The sequence below is a fragment of the Alosa alosa genome, chromosome 17, assembly GCF_017589495.1.
Source record: "Alosa alosa isolate M-15738 ecotype Scorff River chromosome 17, AALO_Geno_1.1, whole genome shotgun sequence".
NCBI lineage: Eukaryota > Metazoa > Chordata > Actinopteri > Clupeiformes > Clupeidae > Alosa > Alosa alosa.
This window is the reverse complement of record NC_063205.1, coordinates 10,602,361-10,621,776: the sequence shown is the minus strand read 5'-3', so window position 1 is coordinate 10,621,776 and position 19,416 is coordinate 10,602,361. Positions and strand designations below refer to the sequence as shown.

General features: G+C 40.7%; 2 protein-coding genes across 3 annotated transcripts in view; one reads left to right on the top strand and one right to left on the bottom strand.

The window, feature by feature from the left end:
• LOC125310913 (probable polypeptide N-acetylgalactosaminyltransferase 8) overlaps positions 1 to 10,507 on the top strand; it is a 44,094-nt gene extending 33,587 nt beyond the window's left edge. For both annotated transcript variants that reach the window (XM_048268703.1, XM_048268704.1), the window contains exons 2-11: positions 6,302 to 6,524; positions 6,615 to 6,781; positions 7,043 to 7,226; positions 7,665 to 7,862; positions 8,641 to 8,755; positions 8,887 to 9,072; positions 9,296 to 9,430; positions 9,622 to 9,717; positions 9,809 to 9,976; positions 10,109 to 10,507. In XM_048268703.1, the coding sequence (XP_048124660.1) occupies positions 6,302 to 6,524; positions 6,615 to 6,781; positions 7,043 to 7,226; positions 7,665 to 7,862; positions 8,641 to 8,755; positions 8,887 to 9,072; positions 9,296 to 9,430; positions 9,622 to 9,717; positions 9,809 to 9,976; positions 10,109 to 10,228 (1,592 nt within the window). In that variant the 3' untranslated portion in view covers positions 10,229 to 10,507. The remainder of the gene's footprint in view (positions 1 to 6,301; positions 6,525 to 6,614; positions 6,782 to 7,042; positions 7,227 to 7,664; positions 7,863 to 8,640; positions 8,756 to 8,886; positions 9,073 to 9,295; positions 9,431 to 9,621; positions 9,718 to 9,808; positions 9,977 to 10,108) is intronic.
• A 4,043-nt stretch (positions 10,508 to 14,550) lies between these two features.
• ada2b (adenosine deaminase 2b) lies at positions 14,551 to 19,190 on the bottom strand. Its single transcript, XM_048268366.1, has 10 exons — positions 19,131 to 19,190; positions 17,644 to 17,971; positions 17,104 to 17,323; positions 16,664 to 16,874; positions 16,433 to 16,560; positions 15,597 to 15,687; positions 15,366 to 15,474; positions 15,101 to 15,258; positions 14,806 to 15,008; positions 14,551 to 14,706 (listed from the first exon to the last, which is right to left on the bottom strand). The coding sequence occupies exons 2-10, from the start codon at positions 17,942 to 17,944 to the stop codon at positions 14,616 to 14,618; spliced, it is 1,512 nt and encodes a 503-aa protein (XP_048124323.1). The 5' UTR covers positions 17,945 to 17,971; positions 19,131 to 19,190; the 3' UTR covers positions 14,551 to 14,615.
• Between the last annotated feature and the right edge of the window lie 226 nt (positions 19,191 to 19,416).

Sequence of the window (19,416 nt, the reverse complement as noted above, 5' to 3'; positions counted from 1 at the left end):
GGTCTCCACTGATAAATATCACACTTGCTTACTTGGAAATAAGGTCTTATGTCCAAAATCCTGAACCACCCCTTTAAAGCAACCCAATGCAGTTCCGTTAACCTTAAAATAACAGCTTTAAACTCATGGTACACTGACATACAGAGAATTAAGTCTCTGTCTCTGACTGTCAATGCATGTCCAGAATGTTTGATATTGCTTAAGCAGATACATGGGTCAATGCATGTCCAGAATGTTTGATATTGCTTTAGCAGATCCATGGGGCAACTTTTTGAGCAATAATAACACACAAAACAGGCAAACTTAAACAAAGTGTGGGTGCAAGTAACCATGTGGTTGTGTGTATGTGTGTGTGTGTGTGTGTGTGTGTGAGCAGCCACTGTGGTATAACTTATCACTAATGTCTGTAAACATCATGATGAGACAAAGAGTTTTTGGTAACACTTTACTTGACAGTATCGATATAAGAGTGACATGACACTGTCATGAACACATGACACTGTCATGACACATGAAACCTGATCCTATCTTACCCTAATCCTAACCTCAACCCTAACCATAACTCTAAGGGTACGTCTACACGAAACCGCCGGGTGAATTTTCTCTTACCGCTTTCACAGCGTTATGTCTTTTTAGCGCACGTGGAACACTTAATTATAAAAAAAAAAATTACACGCACATGTTGAATGAAATTTGACTTGTGCTGCAATTAGTAAATCAATTAAGACAATAAAGAGACCAAAATGTGTTAATTTATGTTGCCTAACAAAACCTATACAACAGAAAACGTTCGTCTTGACACATAGATTTGCAATTGCAAACTCTACCGAAATTATTTGTAGCCTATGTGGTCGTCCTCACGTTATCTGTCATTGACTTGGGCTACAGCGTAAAACTTTATCAGGTGACCAGTCGGCTAAAAATTCTTAGTTGTTTGATGCTGTATGAGACATTTTACTGCACAACAAAATGATTACACGTTGGGCTTAGAGGGCAAACTGTACGATTTTACTTGATCTGTAAGACAATAAAGACCAAACAGTACGAGAAGGAGTTATAGTGGGCTACTGACTGTTGTCATTACATGAATGCAGATGGGCATTTTTCACAGGTAATGGGGAACTTCCAAGGGCGTAGGTTTAGTCTCAGCTTCGGTGGGGACACATCCCCAACACAACAATACCAACATTATTGTTTCAATACCAATACTAAGTGAAGAATCTCGATTTCGATACTTTTACGATTTTTTAAAATTTGCTTTGGTTTGTGTGATTTGTGAGATCATTCACATCAGTGGCAATCATAGAATTTGATTGACCCTCCACACACACACATACACACACATAGAAAGTGATGGTTGTCATCAGTGTTGGGCAAGTTACTTCAAAATCGTAATGTATTATGTATTACTCTTTACTGTCATTTCAAAGTAATTTGTTACATTATAATATTACTGTATCTGAATTGTAAGGCATTACACTACTATTGTATTACTTTTACCAAAATATCTAGAAATATAGATTTGGAATTCTAAATGCAGTTTATTATGCTCAATGCAGCTCATTGCACTTCTAATGGACGGCGATGTGGTATAACATAATGAATGAGCTAGGCTTAAGGCTAACAACAGTAGAATGCAATAGGCGCAGTGATGGCTCATGATGCAATACAAGGAACAATCATAGCCAGAATTTTGTTAAAAGCAGACCGAAAAGCAGTAGAAGTCTGGTCAATTGTGATAGAAATGCTGTAACTTTAGGCTTAGGTCTACTCATTAAAATCAACAGAGAGCCCACTACCTGTATATTGTATAACCCAAAACTTAGGGGCCGTTTATACAAGAACGATTGAGAAGGAAGACGACAAAATATTTTATCATAAGTGCCTTTCGTTTACACGGCGACCCCGCCATCGGGGCTTGAAGCCGCAAAAATCTGAAGACTCCTTCCAGAGTGTAGAGTTTTGAAGACGACCCGGGTTGCGTCTCCGTCTAAACGGCTAAACCAAAGATCCTTGATTACCTCTCTGGCTAAACTGTCAAATTAGAATGTCTGCGTGTGGACGCACCGGGGGTTCTATCACACCACCACCCAGCAGTCTGGAATGCATATCCAATCGAATATCACATACTCTTGCGTCTTCATATAAACAAAGATTTCCCCCTGAGAATGCTCGTCTAAACGCGAATAAAAAACGTATAAACGTAGCCTTAAAGACATGTCAAGATAGGCTACATAGTGCCGCTGCTGGCCATTTTGGTGCCCTAACTGGTGAAATACAGTATTAACCTAAGTATGTCATCATATGGCCAACTATAAAGATGTAATCTGCCTGTTCTCAGGGATGGGTAGTATTACTGAAACATGTAATATGTATTTCAAATACAAAATATTTTGTCATTTGTATTTTATTGGGTTGAAGGAAATGGCTCTGTATTTTGTATCAAAATACTTTATTGGTGTGTATTTTTGTCTTTTAAAAATACTGCGAAATACTATATGTGAAAAACACTAAAAAAGTAGATACTACACACAGGTGTAATGAATAATTGGTAATTAGGCAACAATGGTTTATGTTTATCGCAATCAGCTAATGTGAGAACAGCTGTGTTCAACGACACTCACAGCTTTTCAGTGACGGCTATTGCTGAAGCATCAGCTCTGGTCTGAAGTATAAGTAAGTATATAAGTATAAGTATACTGTATATACTCTTTTGATCCCGTGAGGGAAATTTGGTCTCTGCATTTATCCCAATCCGTGAAACACACTCAGCACACAGTGAACACACAGTGAGGTACAGCACATACTAATCCCGGCGCAGTGAGCTGCCTGCAACAACAGTGGCGCTTGGGGAGCAGTGAGGGGTTAGGTGCCTTGCTCAAGGGCACTTCAGCCATGCCTACTGGTCGGGGTTCAAACCGGCAACCCTCCGGTTACAAGTCCGAAGAGCTAACCAGTAGGCCACGGCTGCCCTGAAGCACTGGTGTGAAGTCGTACGCAAGTAAAGATGAGCAAGTTTACCTGTGCAACTTTACATAAGGACATCAATAGATGGTAAGGTGTTGAGTGTGTTTGAATTCCCTTTCTTGTAGCATCCTTATCTGCATTCCACAGTGGGGAGAAGTTCACCTTGTTTAATTAAATAACAATTATATTTCCTTATTAGCTGCATACTTGAGGTTGGAGATATTAAGGCACATCAAGTTTCTCACATACTGGAACTTCAAGATACATAGCGTTATGATTTTCTTATTCAGTTCTGCACTGGACTTGAATTACGAAATTCGGCACAGATACACAATTTCAATTTTGGCCTATTGATTACGTTGCACATTATGGCAAAGGGGCCATGCCGCTCGTTATACGTTTTCCAAAGTATTCTGTATATAGCAATAAAATAAAATAGAAATAAATGAATACATTTAGATTAAAAAAAACAATAATTTCATGAAATACAGCTTGTTCAGGAGTCTCGAAGCTCGAGTCCGACGAGTCAAGTCTGAAGTCTTTTGAGTGGAGTCGCAAGTCAAGTCTGAAGTCATTGTTTTTGCGACCTCATTGTTTTAGGCTAATGAAAAATAGTTTTCGCAAGTGCAAGGATATGTGGATTCAATTCATCATGTTTGCGATGTCATTAGATCAAATAAATGTTCAAAAAACTCAAAAATTCAAAGAAAAGCTTTATGGGATGAGATCATAGAAGGAATATCTGGTGTCTCGCAATGTTCATTTCTATGGAAATGCACCTAGTTTATCTTTTATTTCTTTGCACTGTGCAGGCTACATTCACAAATACACTGCAAGATGCAACCCATGACTTCTATTCTGTGCTATAGCCTATGCGACTGTCCGTGCGGCACATAGCCTATTCAACATGACTCCTAACATTGGTTGAAAGATTACAGAAGCTAGGTTTAGCTGTGACAATATCCTGGGTGATCCTAACAGCTAATGTTATTTTACACAGTAAAATCCGAATTTGAAAGCCTGGTCACCAGTTGCCAGTTTGTATGGCTAGTTTGCCTACTTAGCCTGCATAATGAAAAAGCTTTGTATGTCCCCTTTCTTCTTCTTGGGTGGCATAGCTGATCTACAAACCACAAAAAGGGGCAAACATGTACATGCCGAAGGGCAAAGGGAATATCAAAATGTTTTACTTTGACCTTTTATGGGGTATGTATTGGCAGACAGCCCTGGTAACTTACCGTTGTCGTTGACACACCTGCTCGCTTGACTGCCAGTGCAAAGTAGCCTGTGCATTAGCACTCTCCATGCGTGTAGCGTGCGTGTCAGATAACCCTTCCCCCTCCCCCTCGGTTTTTCAGCCAATCAAATGACGTTTCTAGTACTGTCGTGCTGGCTGTCGGAATGATCAGCAGCACAAATAAGTTCGCTAAAATATTGGTGGGGACAATTTTGTCATCTTAAAATTTTGATTAGGACTAGTCCTTAGCGTCCCACCCTAAATCTACGCCCATGCTTTTTTGATCCCGTGAGGGAAATTTGGTCTCTGCATTTAACCCAATCTGTGAATTAGTGAAACACAAACAGCACACAGTGAACACACAGTGAGGTGAAGCACACACTAATCCCGGCGCAGTGAGCTGCCTGCTACAACGGCGGCGCTCGGGGAACAGTGAGGGGTTAGGTGCCTTGCTCAAGGGCACTTCAGCCGCGGCCCACTGGTCAGGGCTCGAACCGGCAACCCTCCGGTTACAAGTGCTAACCAGTGGGCCACGGCTGCCCCCAATGAAAAATATGAAAAACATAATGAAGCCACCCTACCAGAATGTGCACTCTGTCTCTTTTTGTCACACTGTGTCTCATGCTGCCTTAGCATGGGCCGTTTGAAAAAACCAAAGTCAGCCTTGCAGCTGCAAGATAAGGTGTAAACAGGGGTGAGCTCTACTCATAACATCCAGTAGGAGAGTGAACAATATTTAAGCCATGTACGATGTATGACCTGTGATCACTCTGTACACCCCTGAACTTTCTGTAAACTGAAGGTGAAAATGTTGTACCCTTGGCAGCAATATTGCTGACTTGTAAAGATAAGACCGATCAACGTCCTTTCATAATGCCATAGTGGGTTCGGGGTAGTGTTGTGTCAGCATTTTGGAGGGGTATAAGTATGGGAGCTCAACCATTGTTCGAGTGTGCCTTCTCGAGATACACTCACGGTTTATTGCTGTTGGTATTGCTGCTAGCATCAATAAAACCATTTTTGCATCGAATTCTGCCTGCTTAAAAGCTCCTTTTTGCTTTAGCATAAGTGTTAGTGGTGAATTTTTCTTGAAGTCGTGAGCTCAATTTTCTACTTATCTCACTTTACTCATCTTGCACTGGATCATCTTCCTGATCTCAGTATTCTGATCACAAGCCTGCAGTCAGAGGCTACATTTGTTGTTTTGCACTTTTATGATGTCATCACATCACCAAAAGTTTTGGTTTTACCAAAAATATTTTGCAGTATTTTTAAACTACAAAAATACACACCTATAAAGTATTTTGATACAAAATACGCAGCCATTTTTTATATAGATAATATAGAAATGACATAAATACTGCCCATCCCTGAGTGTTATCTCAGATAGCTAATCATTGTTTTCTTCAGTACATTGGCCAAGTACAAGGCTGTGTGAAAATGTGAACATGAGATGGTGTGTGTATACTGTACATGCTGTAAAAAGTAAATCATTGGCTCAATGTGAAATTGAAGTAATCGATAAAGCTATTCGACATTGACTCAACATTTAAAACCCATTCAGTTTAAACTTATTCTTCAGGTCAATGGTCACAGTACAATGGTACTAGTACAATAGGTTCATTATCATTATAATTGAAGTAAACAATCTAATATTTGTAGGCTACTGTAGTGAGAAAATACTAATCAAATGAACAATAGCCACGTTTTACTTTTTACAGTGTACATTCACTACATACACTGAATATTCACCTAACTGTAGATCACTTATACACCAAATGTAATGAACATTTGACACACCCTTTTCCACTTTGATCCTTCTTGTGTGCAGTGTTTTTGTAGTGCACACATTTGTATGCAATGGATATTTCTGTGGCCTACAAGTATGTGTGGGATTTCTGTGTAGTAAATGTATTTGACATGTAATTGGAAAATGGAAAGTAAGGTTGCTCTCATCTTGCATTGCATGTGTGTGTGTCAACAAACATCATGACCATTGCATTTTTCACTGATTTGATACAAAGTTATGGCCTAACGTGTTTGACAGGGTTAAACATTTGAAACAGTGTAGTAAAATGATAACTGTTGTGATCTCAGTCAGTTCCCTCCACAAACGCGAGGAGAGACGGGTGGATGAAGTGAAGGAGGAGAAGAGGGTCAAAAAGTACCCAAACTCACCTCTTTTCAAAAACTGGGATGCTGCTCTGACCGAGGAAGAACAGATGGAGGCTGAGGAGTTGTTTCAGAGATATGGCTACAATACCTTTCTGAGCAACCGTTTGCCATTGGACAGGGAGCTACCTGAAACGCGACATTATAGGTCAGTTGTGAGCAGCGCAAGGATTCAGCTATTTTTTCAGTCATGCACTAACAACTGTAAGAAAACAAACTGTTTTCGACTGTGTTCCAGGTGTTTGGAGCGGGAATACCCAAAAGATCTGCCCACCATTAGCGTTGTGCTGATCTACCTTGACGAGGCCCTGTCCATAATCAAGAGAGCCATCTACAGCATCATCAACAGGACCCCTGCCCACCTCCTCAGAGAGATCATCCTGGTGGATGACCACAGCTCCAACGGTTGGTTTCTCAAGCTGTCTCTTATTTGTCATGATATCAAGTTTGACACAATCTAGGATCCAGATATGCCAATTCTCATGTGCCAAATAGCTGTTTCATGTGGAACACAAATAAAATGGCTCAGTGTTTAGCCTGGCCTGTGCAGTATACACATGCTCTTGAAAGTTGCTATATTGCCCTATGATTATTGTGTGATTGATGGCTATGTATGATTAATGTAGTTTGGAGTATGTGTAACTGTAAAATCATATATCTTGACAGGTGACCTGAAAGAGCCATTAAATGCCTTTGTGAGTCTCATTCATGTGACTAGGCCTGGCTTGGTGAAACAGGTCAGGCACTCCAGCCAGCTAGGCCTAAGTCAGACGAGAATTTCGGGGTGGAAGGTTGCCGGTGGTGATGTGGTTGCCATTTTGGATGCCCATATTGAGGTCAACAAGGGCTGGTAGGTTAACCAGAGGTGCGTTCAAATTAGTAAACACAGGCGAACATTTGCAAACAGGTTTTTGCCAAACGTTTGCGAACACTCGTAAACAGTCTGAGGAGGTGGTTCTCCGCGAACATACAATGGAGCTGGACGAAAAGTTGGACCTGGCCAGACTCTCAGTACATTACGAAATGTACGAGAGTCTGGTAGGACCAGGCTATTCCTACATGGCCATGGCCACATTTACTCATAACTAAACTCATGTCATTGTAAATGTGATGATGTCCATTTCTGAGTTCATGTACTCGCTTATGTTGTGCATTATGAGACATTCTTCTAACAATTTTATAATCAGTTCACTGAATTGTGATGCATTGTTGGTCCATTCACTAAGTATCTGGCCTATTTCTTTGTGTTCTGTAGCGGCATCTATATATTTCCCCCCTGTGTACTTAGGGCAGAGCCGCTCCTGGCGCGAATCAAGGAAGACCACACTGTGGTGCTATCACCTGTGTTTGATAAAGTGAGCTGCTATGATCTGAAGTTGACAAACTACAAGCCATCAGCCCAAGGCTTTGACTGGGCAATGTGGTGCAAGTACGAGGCATTCCTCCCACAGTGGTATGCCAGAAATGATGAGACACTTCCTGGAAAGTGAGTTCTTGTTTTATCAACCATTTACATCCAGTGTGCTCCCTACAATGACCCAGAATTCTGACCTTGTTAACCTAACAAAAACAGACACAAGTACAATAGGCATTAAGTACCTCCATCTAGGGTTCCATGGTTCAATAACCAGCTGTTACCTCATAGATAACACTTTAGTTTAGGCAGAGACGGTTGATGAAGTATATTAAGGATCTTTGGTTTAGGGAACATGGCGGCCATATGTGGAACAGTTACCCCACTCCCTCATCTCCCCCCAACAGTCTAAGTCATTTTTATGCATCATAAATTATGTAGCATAATCATATAAATGTGTAGTGCTTTCAATGATCAAATTGATCTTATTAAGTCTCAATTCAAAATGTCCGATACCCCAGTAATTCACACAGGTATTCTGATTGTTTAAGAATATGTGTGTTTATTATGAATATGTGACTTATATTGACAGAATAGTAGCATATAGCATGCCAATGTATTAGAAGGCTCTAAAGTGTCTATTTTGATCCATACTATATTTCAATAACCTTAGATCAAGACCAACTAGTTGTTTATTAGGATTAATCTATTCAGTAAGATTAAGAATAAGAAGTAGCTGAATAATTATATAATAAATGTGTGATGAGGGATGACACTTAACTCATACCCTATTAAGCACTAATACATACACATATTACTTTATATTAATGGCTAACATGTGTTATTTAAACTAAAGTGTTATGGTATGGTATAAAATGGTTTTACATAACTTCCAAAATTGTGTTAACAGGAGTCCATCCATTATGGGGGTACTGGTGGCAGATCGTGTTTTCTTTGGGGAGATTGGAGCTCTGGATCCAGGCATGAAAATGTATGGCGGAGAAAATGTTGAATTCGGACTTAGAGTAAGTTTCAGCAGGTGCCAAATGAAAAAACGGAGATAATTACATGATTTACTCTGACAACAAAGACAAAATACTGTGCGAACGCTGAGGAGTTGGCCCTGAACTCATCTCATGGGAATGACTGATTTCAGGTGTGGTCGTGTGGTGGTAGCATTGAGGTGATTCCCTGTTCCAAGATTGCTCACCTGGAGAGAGCGCATAAACCTTACATGCCAGAGCTGAAATACTTGATGCAGAGAAACGCTCTCCGGGTGGCTGAGGTGTGGCTGGACGACTACAAGCACAATGTCAACATTGCCTGGAGGCTCCCTCTACAGGTGAAACAAAACACATAAGGGCTGGAAAAATACTATGATGTGAATGACCAAATAAAGTTATTTTTATAAATAAATACAAAATGGAATCTTTTGAAATTGAAAATGGAATTGATCAATAAAATATACTATGCATTTAACTGATTGATTGATTGATTGATTGATTGAAATACATGTATATACTTAGTGTTTTGCTGCCCTCTGTATATTTTCTGTCTCACTGTAGAACCATGGTATAGATATTGGTGATGTGTCTGAAAGAAAAAAGCTGAGGGAAAAACTGAAGTGCAAGCCTTTCCAGTGGTACCTCGACAATGTCTATACCAGCTTAAAGCCATTCAACATTCTCGGCTATGGCAATGTAAGTTTTGTATGTAAGCATTATGTTACACTTCTTACTCTAAAAGGTAGATTTTTGCACTGACGTTCACAGATTTTGCACTATGTTTAGACTGTGTAATAATGTATACAACCATACACAGTTTATTTTTAAAAGAGAGACTATTGGAAAGGCTTTTGTGAAGGAGTCACCACCTTTGTCTCTGATGTCAGTTGCAGAATGACATGAACACAGATGCATGTGTGGATCAAGGCCCTGTTCCAGGACACACCCCCATCTTATACCAATGTCATTCTTACACCTCTCAGGTATGTGCAGATCAGTATATTTTTTTAATATGCTAATATAGATGCAATGAAGAGAGGCCTATAACACCATCTCACGCATATCTTGCTGCAGGCTTGCTACTATCACTCAAGTGGCAAGATATACATTGGAGAAATCCAGTCCAACATGGACCAAACTAACCGCTGTCTGGTGGATCCAGGCTCGGGAGAATTGCCACAACTACATGAATGCAAGAAGGCCAAAAAAACAGGCCTTAATATGCACTGGGACTTCAAACAGGTGAGGCTCTCAATAAACCTGAACATGATTGATTTCTTATTAGCTGTATTAGTTTCAAATGGAATACATGAGACATCCATGAACAAGATGCAACATATATTTGGTTTTGGATATGTTTTCTTTACCATGCAGGGGTCTGCCATACAGAACAGAGAGACAAAGAGATGTTTGGAGGTAAAGGACATTGAACTTGTCATGCAGGAATGCAGTGGTCAGAACTGGAGGATTACAAATGTGGTCAAAGAGTTTTGAATTCCTGTAGAGCATATTTGAACATATTTAGACAACTGTCCTGTACCCCGGTTGCAAAGATTGATTTTTCAGAGTGACTGTACACAACAGAATTCAGAAACAGATTCATAATCTCTGGTCTAGACAAGAGCATAGGAGATATGCCAGGTTTGAGTTGTGCTACAAGTTGAAGTCGTTCTCTATCTCCGTTGCTTCTAGCGGCACGGTGGTTAAAAATAGGACGGTCCACAATAGGGGTGTCTGAAATCGCTTTACATTAAAATGTTCCTACAGTGGAAATAGGAGTTGACTTGTATTGTAACTGTAATGATAATTTTTCTGATATTGAGAAAAAATATCTGTCTCTTTGGGGGGTACTGGGTATTCATTGGGGGTACCCCTCAGTACCCCCCGCAATTCAAAATATGCACACACACACACAAGCACAGACACACACAAACAGGCATGCACACACTCACACACACGCACGCACACACACACACACGCACAGTAGACATGCAGGCATATGTACATACGCACTCACATACACACACACAGGCATGCCGTGCCATGCTCTAGGAAGAGGTTGCAGATATCATCGATTACTGGCAGTGACCACACCTCAGGGTTCTATGGGCATTGGAAGAAGAAGGTGTTGGAGAAGGTGAAGATCAATTCTGAGGCAAGAGAGCTCCTGGGACGAGTGGGTGAGAGTCTGGAATTAAAACATGAAGTCGGAGCGGATATGAAGGCATTTGTCCTCTATCATTTATGCTGAGAGTGCAGATGTGAGCTGCGTGCAGGCCAGATTTTCCAAATGGCACAAACTGAAGAATAAGTGTACAATCCATCTCCCACCTGATGATGACTCTTTGAATCTTCATATGGGAAGGACAAACTACCTTACATATTGCCAGCTCCATTACAACCCGCAAGAGAATCCTTCTTCCATTGGTCACGGCTGGAAACTAGTGAACGGAAAGTGTCGACCAGTGTGTCACACTACCCTAGCAGCTCACACCTCATGACTGCTCAGATGAGAGTAGCAGTGATGATGAGAGGAGTCAGTGTGGAGATTCAACAGATTCAGATGGAGGGTCTTTTTAGTTAATAAATAAATAAATCATAATACATTTTGAAAAATTGACATTTAAAGAGCCAAAAATTGGCGGCCATCTTGAATTTGAAGGTCAAAAATAGGTGAAATCAGTATATCTACATCATATATGAATTTCTTGAAAAGAAATCAGAAATCATGTATTATGCCGCACTGGGCAAAACCGTTAAAAAGTTAATTTCCAGCTTGGCTGACAGCAGCCATTTTGGATATAGGGCTCTCACAAAATTTCCCCACATTTTTTTAAGGAGCACCCTGCTAAATTTTTTCTTTAACCATTATAGATGATAAATCCAGTGAGAAACGAACCTTCACTCTCCACGGTCACGGAACTGTCATAGATGACCCAACTAAAAGGCAAAGTAAGTAAACTCCAAACTAGGCTATTGAGTGCAGGGCAGACCTAAAGGAATCAAAGGAAGTGTTCACCTACAGTCTGCCTCTCCAAATGAACCGCAATCACGCCATTAGCCTACGTAAATGCACACAAGGGCCATGGTGTATCTAGCCAGGCGTACGCGTGTCACATTCACCAGCCAGTTCCAAACAGATGAATGAGGCCTCTTCGCTGTTTAAACAAAGTGGAATAAAAAGTCCAAATCTACACACAACGCATAATAAATGAGTAAGCTGTCAGCAAATACATGGCATTTAGGCAACCTTTATCACAATGTTGGCACGGCAAGATGTCCAGATTGGTGCAACAGTAATTTTCAACTGCACCTTAATATTGGAAGCATTCTCCCTACAGGTTGGACTAATCCCCTGAAAATTGCAATGGCATTTTCTCCAAGAGGCCAAGGGCCCTGTTCTGTCCGCTACTAGTTGCGCTAAAATCTCCCCCCTCATTTAGTTAGCGAAACAGCGCCATCCCTCCATAGATATACAATAAAGGCTATGTGTCTTATGGTGGAGTCTCTAACGGCATCACGGCCATCTTGTCACAGGCAAGCTATCTGGTGGGTTCTGTGGTACCTGATGTAAGGTGAGTGATCTGCACGAACACAAATACTCTTATCTCGCTGAAATCTTGACGGATTTAAACGGTTTGGTTTCTTACAAACATTAACATAGCTATAATCTGGATGCTTGAACATTTTGAAGTTATAATTTTCATAAGTATGCAGTGTCATAACTTCATCTCTGACGTTTATAACAAACCAAACCGTTTGAAAATCAGTAGAAAATTGAGCAAGTTATGCACCATTGAAACACGTTATGAGTTAACGAGCTGACTGTGGCAAGATGGCCGCGAGGTGCGGACGTCGACCTCCATTGGCCAGCAGCGCGGATGAGACATCTAGCCATTATTATATATATGAGTCCCTCCACTCAGCAGCCATATTGCAACGCTTTTTGGGCACTCATTGGGCATCCGTTTCGACAGAAATGCGCGTGCGCAAGGCTTCACGACACCAATCTTGCTCCAGCGGTGAGATCACAACACATGATTGGCACGTCTTCACAACACATCACATTATTGGCTCAATGTATTTACAACACAGCACATGATTGGCTCAATGTATTCACATGTTGACGTTTTACCGCAGAAGGGGTGTGATGTGCGTAGACAACTGCCATATTGGTGTTACAAACTAACCCCATGCATTTCTATGGAGGATTTTTTGAGTGCTGTGTCTCTTTATTAGAAAGCCTCTGGTTACACTTCTGCCATCTTCAGAGCAGAGAAGCCAGCTTGAGTTGGCCCCTTCACTAAGCAACGTGATAAAAGAATGATCAACCAATCAGATGCTATAGTGGAACTGTGTACGAAGGGCAGGAAGCTTGCCTTTGGCTACCCAGCCTCACACCAGTCCAATCAGTGCACATGGAGATTTGGGTTGGGTGTGTTGATTTTTTTTCCTGATTATGTTAGTGAATAAAGAACATATTATTTTGTTTACTAGAGTGGCCAGTTAATGAGAGAGAGAGAGAGAGAGAGAGAGAGAGAGAGAGAGAGAGGGTAAGAGGGTAAGAATGTGTTGCTGTCACAAGTGTAGGTAGTTCTTTATTTGACTTTAGCTGTGCAGGTTTGGGGTTAAGCTTTACTATAGACAAGATGTCCTGGGAGCAATTGCATTAAAAGTTCTGGGGTTCATTTGCAATGGTTTTACTCCACTGTTATTCTTACATCTCTCAGGTACGTGCCAGCTCTATAGGATAATGATTATGATAACAATACAATAATAATCTTTATTTAGAAAAAAAAAAAAACAAGTTACAAAAGCAGCAAAATCAATCAGACAGTAAAAATAATACATTTTCAAAGTAAAATAAAACAATTACATGTTGTGAAAAGGTAGTCCCTCCTTTTCACCAACCTGCCTAACCCTTCCCGTAATATTAAACTGACTATTTTTCTCCTACACACATAAACACAGAAACACCCTCACACACACACACTTTCACTTCCCTCATGAAACTGGGGCACCCTGAAATTGGGTAATTTACTCCCTGATTGGGACATGGGAAAGTTATTAATTTGTGCAGGGGTTTTAGCTATGTGCGGTCTGTTAAATTATTATATTGCAATGCTGTTGTTATTTAATTATGAATAATAATGTTATAGACCTCCCTCCTCCTTAAGTCATAGTGGTTTTTGTTTGCCGGGCCCAGGTCACTCCTTTTTTCTTTCACTGTAAATAAATCTGTACTCTCCACCAAAATCCATGTTTGCTTGCTGTGTCATTCACCCCATCACCACCTGTTTTCAATCATCAAGTTTTCAGAGCATACTAGAATATCATCTATAAAAAGCATTGCAGACTTGACAAAAGCATCTCAGGCAATGTCATAAAATAAATGTGTATGGCATGAATAAGAACAGGAACAGGAACATTTCTACTTACAAGAAGAACAAAACAGCTTGAAACAAACATAAGACGAACCAAGAAATGTCATGTCAGGCAAAGAACATATCTTAATTAAAGATTATGCTGCCTTATTCTTCCTTAGATTTCACATTTTGCAGTATAGACCCTTTCATCAATAAAAACAAAAACAATGCTTGAACATTCTATTTGGGCCCAAATCTACTTCCTCTACATTAAGATAACATATGGAATGTCTATGGACCCTTTCAAGAAAGTTCCATTATCAGCATCATAGTTGGCCTCACAAGACTTCCTTTTTAACATTCCATATGTTATCTTAATGCAGAGGAAGTAGATTGGGGCCCAAATAGAACGTTCAAGCATTGTTTTTGTTTACCTTGTTGAAAGGGTCCATATGGTTGGAAGACCTCCTCAGAGTGGGTCAGAGCGGATCTGGGTCTTTACAATGATCAGTTTCTTAATCTTTTTGGTTAGAAATAAATTTCTTCCATTTATCCTGCCACATGTTCATCAATTTCTTCTTTAAGTGTGGGGACAGAGAGCTGTACCTGTCAAACATGCAGGAACAGTTGGTTAGTTTTATGTGTCTCATCTTTCATTCCATGACTGAAAAACTAGAGCCTTCAAGTAAACTCTGAAGTGCTTACTTGATTGAATTCATAGCGAGTTCTTTTAAGGTGCCCAAGTTTGCTCTCATCCCTCCAATCCCAACAAAGGCCTCGTAGAAGTCATAGGAGAGTCCAGGGTTCCCAAACAGGGTGGGATCATCAGAACTTATGACCACTGGGTATCCCTCAGTCATAAGAACTGCAGCAGGGTGATGACGGAAATCTGAGACCAGCCTCAGCACCTGTCATTAAATGTGAGGCAAACTTATAATAAATACAATTCTAATTAAATGAAATTCAATGAAAGGATTTTTAGGATGAACTCCTCCCCTACCTGGTTTGATATCGGACATACTTCTACAGCTACACCATTCTTTCTGGAAAGTTCTTTGATTAAAGGATGGTGAGGCAGTGCATAACCATGCCCAATCCGACTGGTGTTGAACAGCAGGGCATCTATCAAGTTGGCATCCACATCTGTACCCTCCAAGTCTTTACACACACACACACACACTGTACATGTATACAGTATACACATACATACATAGACAAGTCACTGATTCAGCTTCGGATGATTCAGCACATAAAGACCAACTCACCAGTCTCTCCTGCGTGGAAATAGTAGGGTAGTTTTACACCAAGCTCAGCAGGGAGAGACAGCGCCTCCCTGAAGTACCAGAGAGGCCTCCCATCATCCTCCCTCCCCACCTGTTGGACCATGTGTACGACAAAACCATGTCTTAGTTTGAATTTATATACTGCATGAACATGAATAATGCAGCAGCCTAAATAACAAATTCTACAGGTAGTCCGTTGGTGGTGCCCCTCACCAAGTCAAACCCTGCAATTAGTTCTGGGAAATTCTTTTGCATTTCAATAGCCTCCTTGATTGCAGCCTTGATTGTAGATACTCTCTGAATCCTGTACAGAATCACAGTACACTAAATCAAGTCAGTCAAACAACCACAATATGAATATGTATCTGGAGAAGGAAAGGGTTCTTTCCTTAAGGTTCTTTTATTTTGGTGCAGCAATCAATTACTGCACCAAAATAAAAAATTTAAGCCATCTCTGTGTGCTCCGAACCCTCTCCTTCTCCACATGATCGGTCCTCTCACGTGAAGTACCAGGCGTGACTCCAGAAGCGCGGTGGAACAATTTTTAAAAAAATGAATATGTATCTCTTTAAAAGACACAGTCCACAACCCTAATCCAATCCAGTTTTTGTCAAATTGAGTGAATTGTGTGAATTGCTCCTCTGTGTGTGCTCACTGCTTAGACGCATGTGAGTTTGTACACACAGTGGTAAACACAGAGGCTCAGAATGAACTATAAAACATCTAGCAAATTAATTAGCAAGTTGCCTCAAGTGCGCCTAAGGGAGAGGTGCCATTTGATTGGCTGTTGGGCTCAACTAACAAAACCCTTTTTCTGAAAATTGTGGACTGCATATTTAATAGAATAGCCTAAATCTCTTTTAATTATGCTGCCTCTATTAGTTCCAGAGCCAAATCTACTGAATGTTTGATGAAGTGGCAAGACTTAGACTTGTGTAAAGTGTATTTCCATACCTGTGTTCCATGACCGTTAAAATACACTATCCATTGAGATGAAAAAAAATCTGATTAAAATCTTATTATTAATTTAATTACAATCTTTCACTGACCTGTGTGTAGAAAGTATGATCCTTAACCCCAAAAAGTCTGGATGTTTAGTTGAAAACTTTGCACTCACATCCCTATAGGCTTTTAGGGACCAAATTTTGTCATGGATGCTGCCATCAAGCTCATAAGTCTGCAATCAAGTTACTATGCATTAGTGTTTGGTTTGATTGGCCAAAGAAACTATGTATAGCCTTGCATGATGAATAATTACAAATTAGCCATCATGTACTAACCCTGGTCAAACCACTCCTGATTTCGACATACATAACATTGTCTGCATAGAATTCTTCCAGGCTTTGGTAAAGGTAGTCCATAAACACAGCTGCATAGGTGACAAGTCCAGAGATGATCCTAAAAGCATCTTCAAACCTCGCCCACACAGCGTCGTCACTTGGGTATGCAGACTCTGGGTCCTCAGTAAACAGGGTGAGGTTTTGGATCAGGCTGGAGAATGAGAAACCATCCAACATGAACATAACAAGTAAACCTCCAGAATAGAAAGGTATATGTCAGTACAGTATAGTATTTTACTTGACTGCATTGCATTTTTTAGAGCAGTTTCAGAAAAGCATCTCTTTTCATTCATAAATGAATTCATTCACTAATCCATTAATGAATGCATTCATCCATTCACTAATCCATTAATTAATGCATTCATCCATCCATCCTGAACCTTTTGTCAAACTTAGCAGGGTCAACCATGCTGGCTCTGAGGCTTTGTAAGAGCTGCCAGTAGAGACAGTCCCACTGTGGGTAGGGCTGTCCATCTGAGAACAGGAACCGCACTGAGCCACCCCACGTGAAACAGATGTAGCAGTTGGGCCTGTAGGTGACATTCCTCACCAGCCATTCAGGGCTGACCATGGCTGTGCTGTGCACATGGAGAGCTCCGCCTGGTAAACAACAGACCAGGTCACACTTTATTTTTCCAGGTGCAATCTGAGCACAAGAGATCCAAGGACACTGATGCAGATGTTTTAAATACTCCAAAAAAACACAAACACTGAGGTGTGATATGACTGGAAGGTGGCAAAAATTAAGACAGAGGACGATGAATCATGAATGCTGGTACCATAGCAATGCCAGTACAGGCCAGGGAATATAAAAAACAACAATAACTCGCAAACAGTTGCTTCCCATTCACCTTATATCTGAGATGTTTACAGTGGTGAGCATAGACTAGGCCACCTGGGAGACAGAATGATAAACATACCTTTTGGCATTTTCTGTAAGAGTTTAAAGACAGGACTCTTCTGGATGCGTGCGCGAGCTTTGAAGAAATGTATGGAAGGAGGGAACGGAACAGATGCCCTCTCCTTCACCTTCAACTTATGCAGGTATGCATCCACCTGCAGCTCAGCAGGAGTCAAAACCACACTGCCCCCTGTCTGCCTGGAGGCCTCCTGTCGCATCAGCGTCTCCCTTTGACGTGTATCAGGGGCACCAGTGCAGGGGTTCATTAGGGCCAAGGCCATCAAAGAGAAGAGTGGGAGCCTGAGGATTCCGAAGGCCATGTTGTTGTCCTGGTATTACGCAATTATCTAACCAGGGGTATTAGGACACATATCATAAAATAAGCAACAACCTGAGTAGTCATACATTTGTGCGAGAATCAGTAAACACAAAAGTAGCTTTTTGTAACATGCTTAGGCTAACAAATGCTTATGCTTAGACCCTGTTAATATGGACTCTAAGCCGTTAGCCTTAGTAGGCCCATGTCTTCATATGAATATAAGCTAAACAACAATCATTATCCTCCAGATCAAAATGTAATGCCTGCCCTTATACAATTCTAGACATTTTAAGGTCTTATCAGAAATGAAATATAAGACATTTTAAGACTTTAAGGATCCACGGGGACCCTGTAGCAACCACCACTATAATGTCAACCTAGCAATCACCATAGCAACTAACATGATTACCCTAGCAACCACCATAGCAACCCCGTTATTACGCATAACAACCACCATATGTACCCTAGCAACACCCTAGAAACCATCTTAACTACCCTAGCAACAACCTAGCGACCACCACTATAATGTGACCCTAACAACCACCATAGCAACCAACATGATTACCCTAGCAACCAGCATAGCAACCACTTTATTTGGAATAGCAACCACTAAATATACCCTAGCAACACCCTAGCAACCATCTCAACTACTCTAGCAGCAGATTGGCAACCACTAAAACATTGTTTTGGTCAAACTACACCTGATCAAGCCCACTCTTGCAGTTCCTTGAACATGCATTCTAGTTTCATATGGCAGCCAGTCAGAGTAAACTTGCTCAGTTATTTTTCTAAGGACTTCATGGGATGTGAAGCCATGTAGCATCATCCACAATTAGTTGTGATGACTTTGTAGCCTACCAAAGATTGTATTTTATTGGTGAGCTAATTATGAGAAATTAAATTTATTCCAGGCTACATCGCAAACGCGGTTTCCCGTGGTTGGTCAATATTATTTAACATTACTAGCAAAGGGAGCAGTGGCTTAATGCCAAGAGATAGACATAAGAACCAGTTATCTATCTGACTTTAAATCCTGAATTTTACTTGTAACATATGCTACTGTAACCTAGTAATCATATTTGCTAATAATGTCAACACCGTGCCTTGTTGACTCAGTGGCATGAATTAAATCTACCGCTCAAAAGTAGCCTAACCTCAGTTTTGTATTGTTTCAGGGACTCACTCACTTGGCTTGTAGTCGAGGCCGTTTTCTGGCATAATCAGTATGAGGGATGCTGTCTTGACGCTTCAGAAATGTACGCCTATATCCATTAACTCAATTAGGCCCACATGACATGCGGTGTGACTAATCGTTGTTGCTTCCTGCCGCAAGACGATTGGTCACTGACAACATAATGCAGAGCAATATGGACAAACTGTGTTGCGCAGGCCAGGTTCAACAATATGAAATATAAAACTATAGACGATTCTAAAACGACATAAGCTTAATTTAGAATTGTTTATGAACGGTAT

Coding starts and splice junctions, on each gene's coding strand:
- ada2b (XM_048268366.1), bottom strand. CDS start 17,944: ATGGCCTTCGGAATCCTCAGGCTCCCACTCTTCTCTTTGATGGCCTTG. Junction 17,324..17,643: donor CTTACAGAAAATGCCAAAAG/GTATGTTTATCA, acceptor GTTGTTTACCAG/GCGGAGCTCTCCATGTGCAC. Junction 15,009..15,100: donor TATGTCCGATATCAAACCAG/GTAGGGGAGGAG, acceptor ATTTAATGACAG/GTGCTGAGGCTGGTCTCAGA.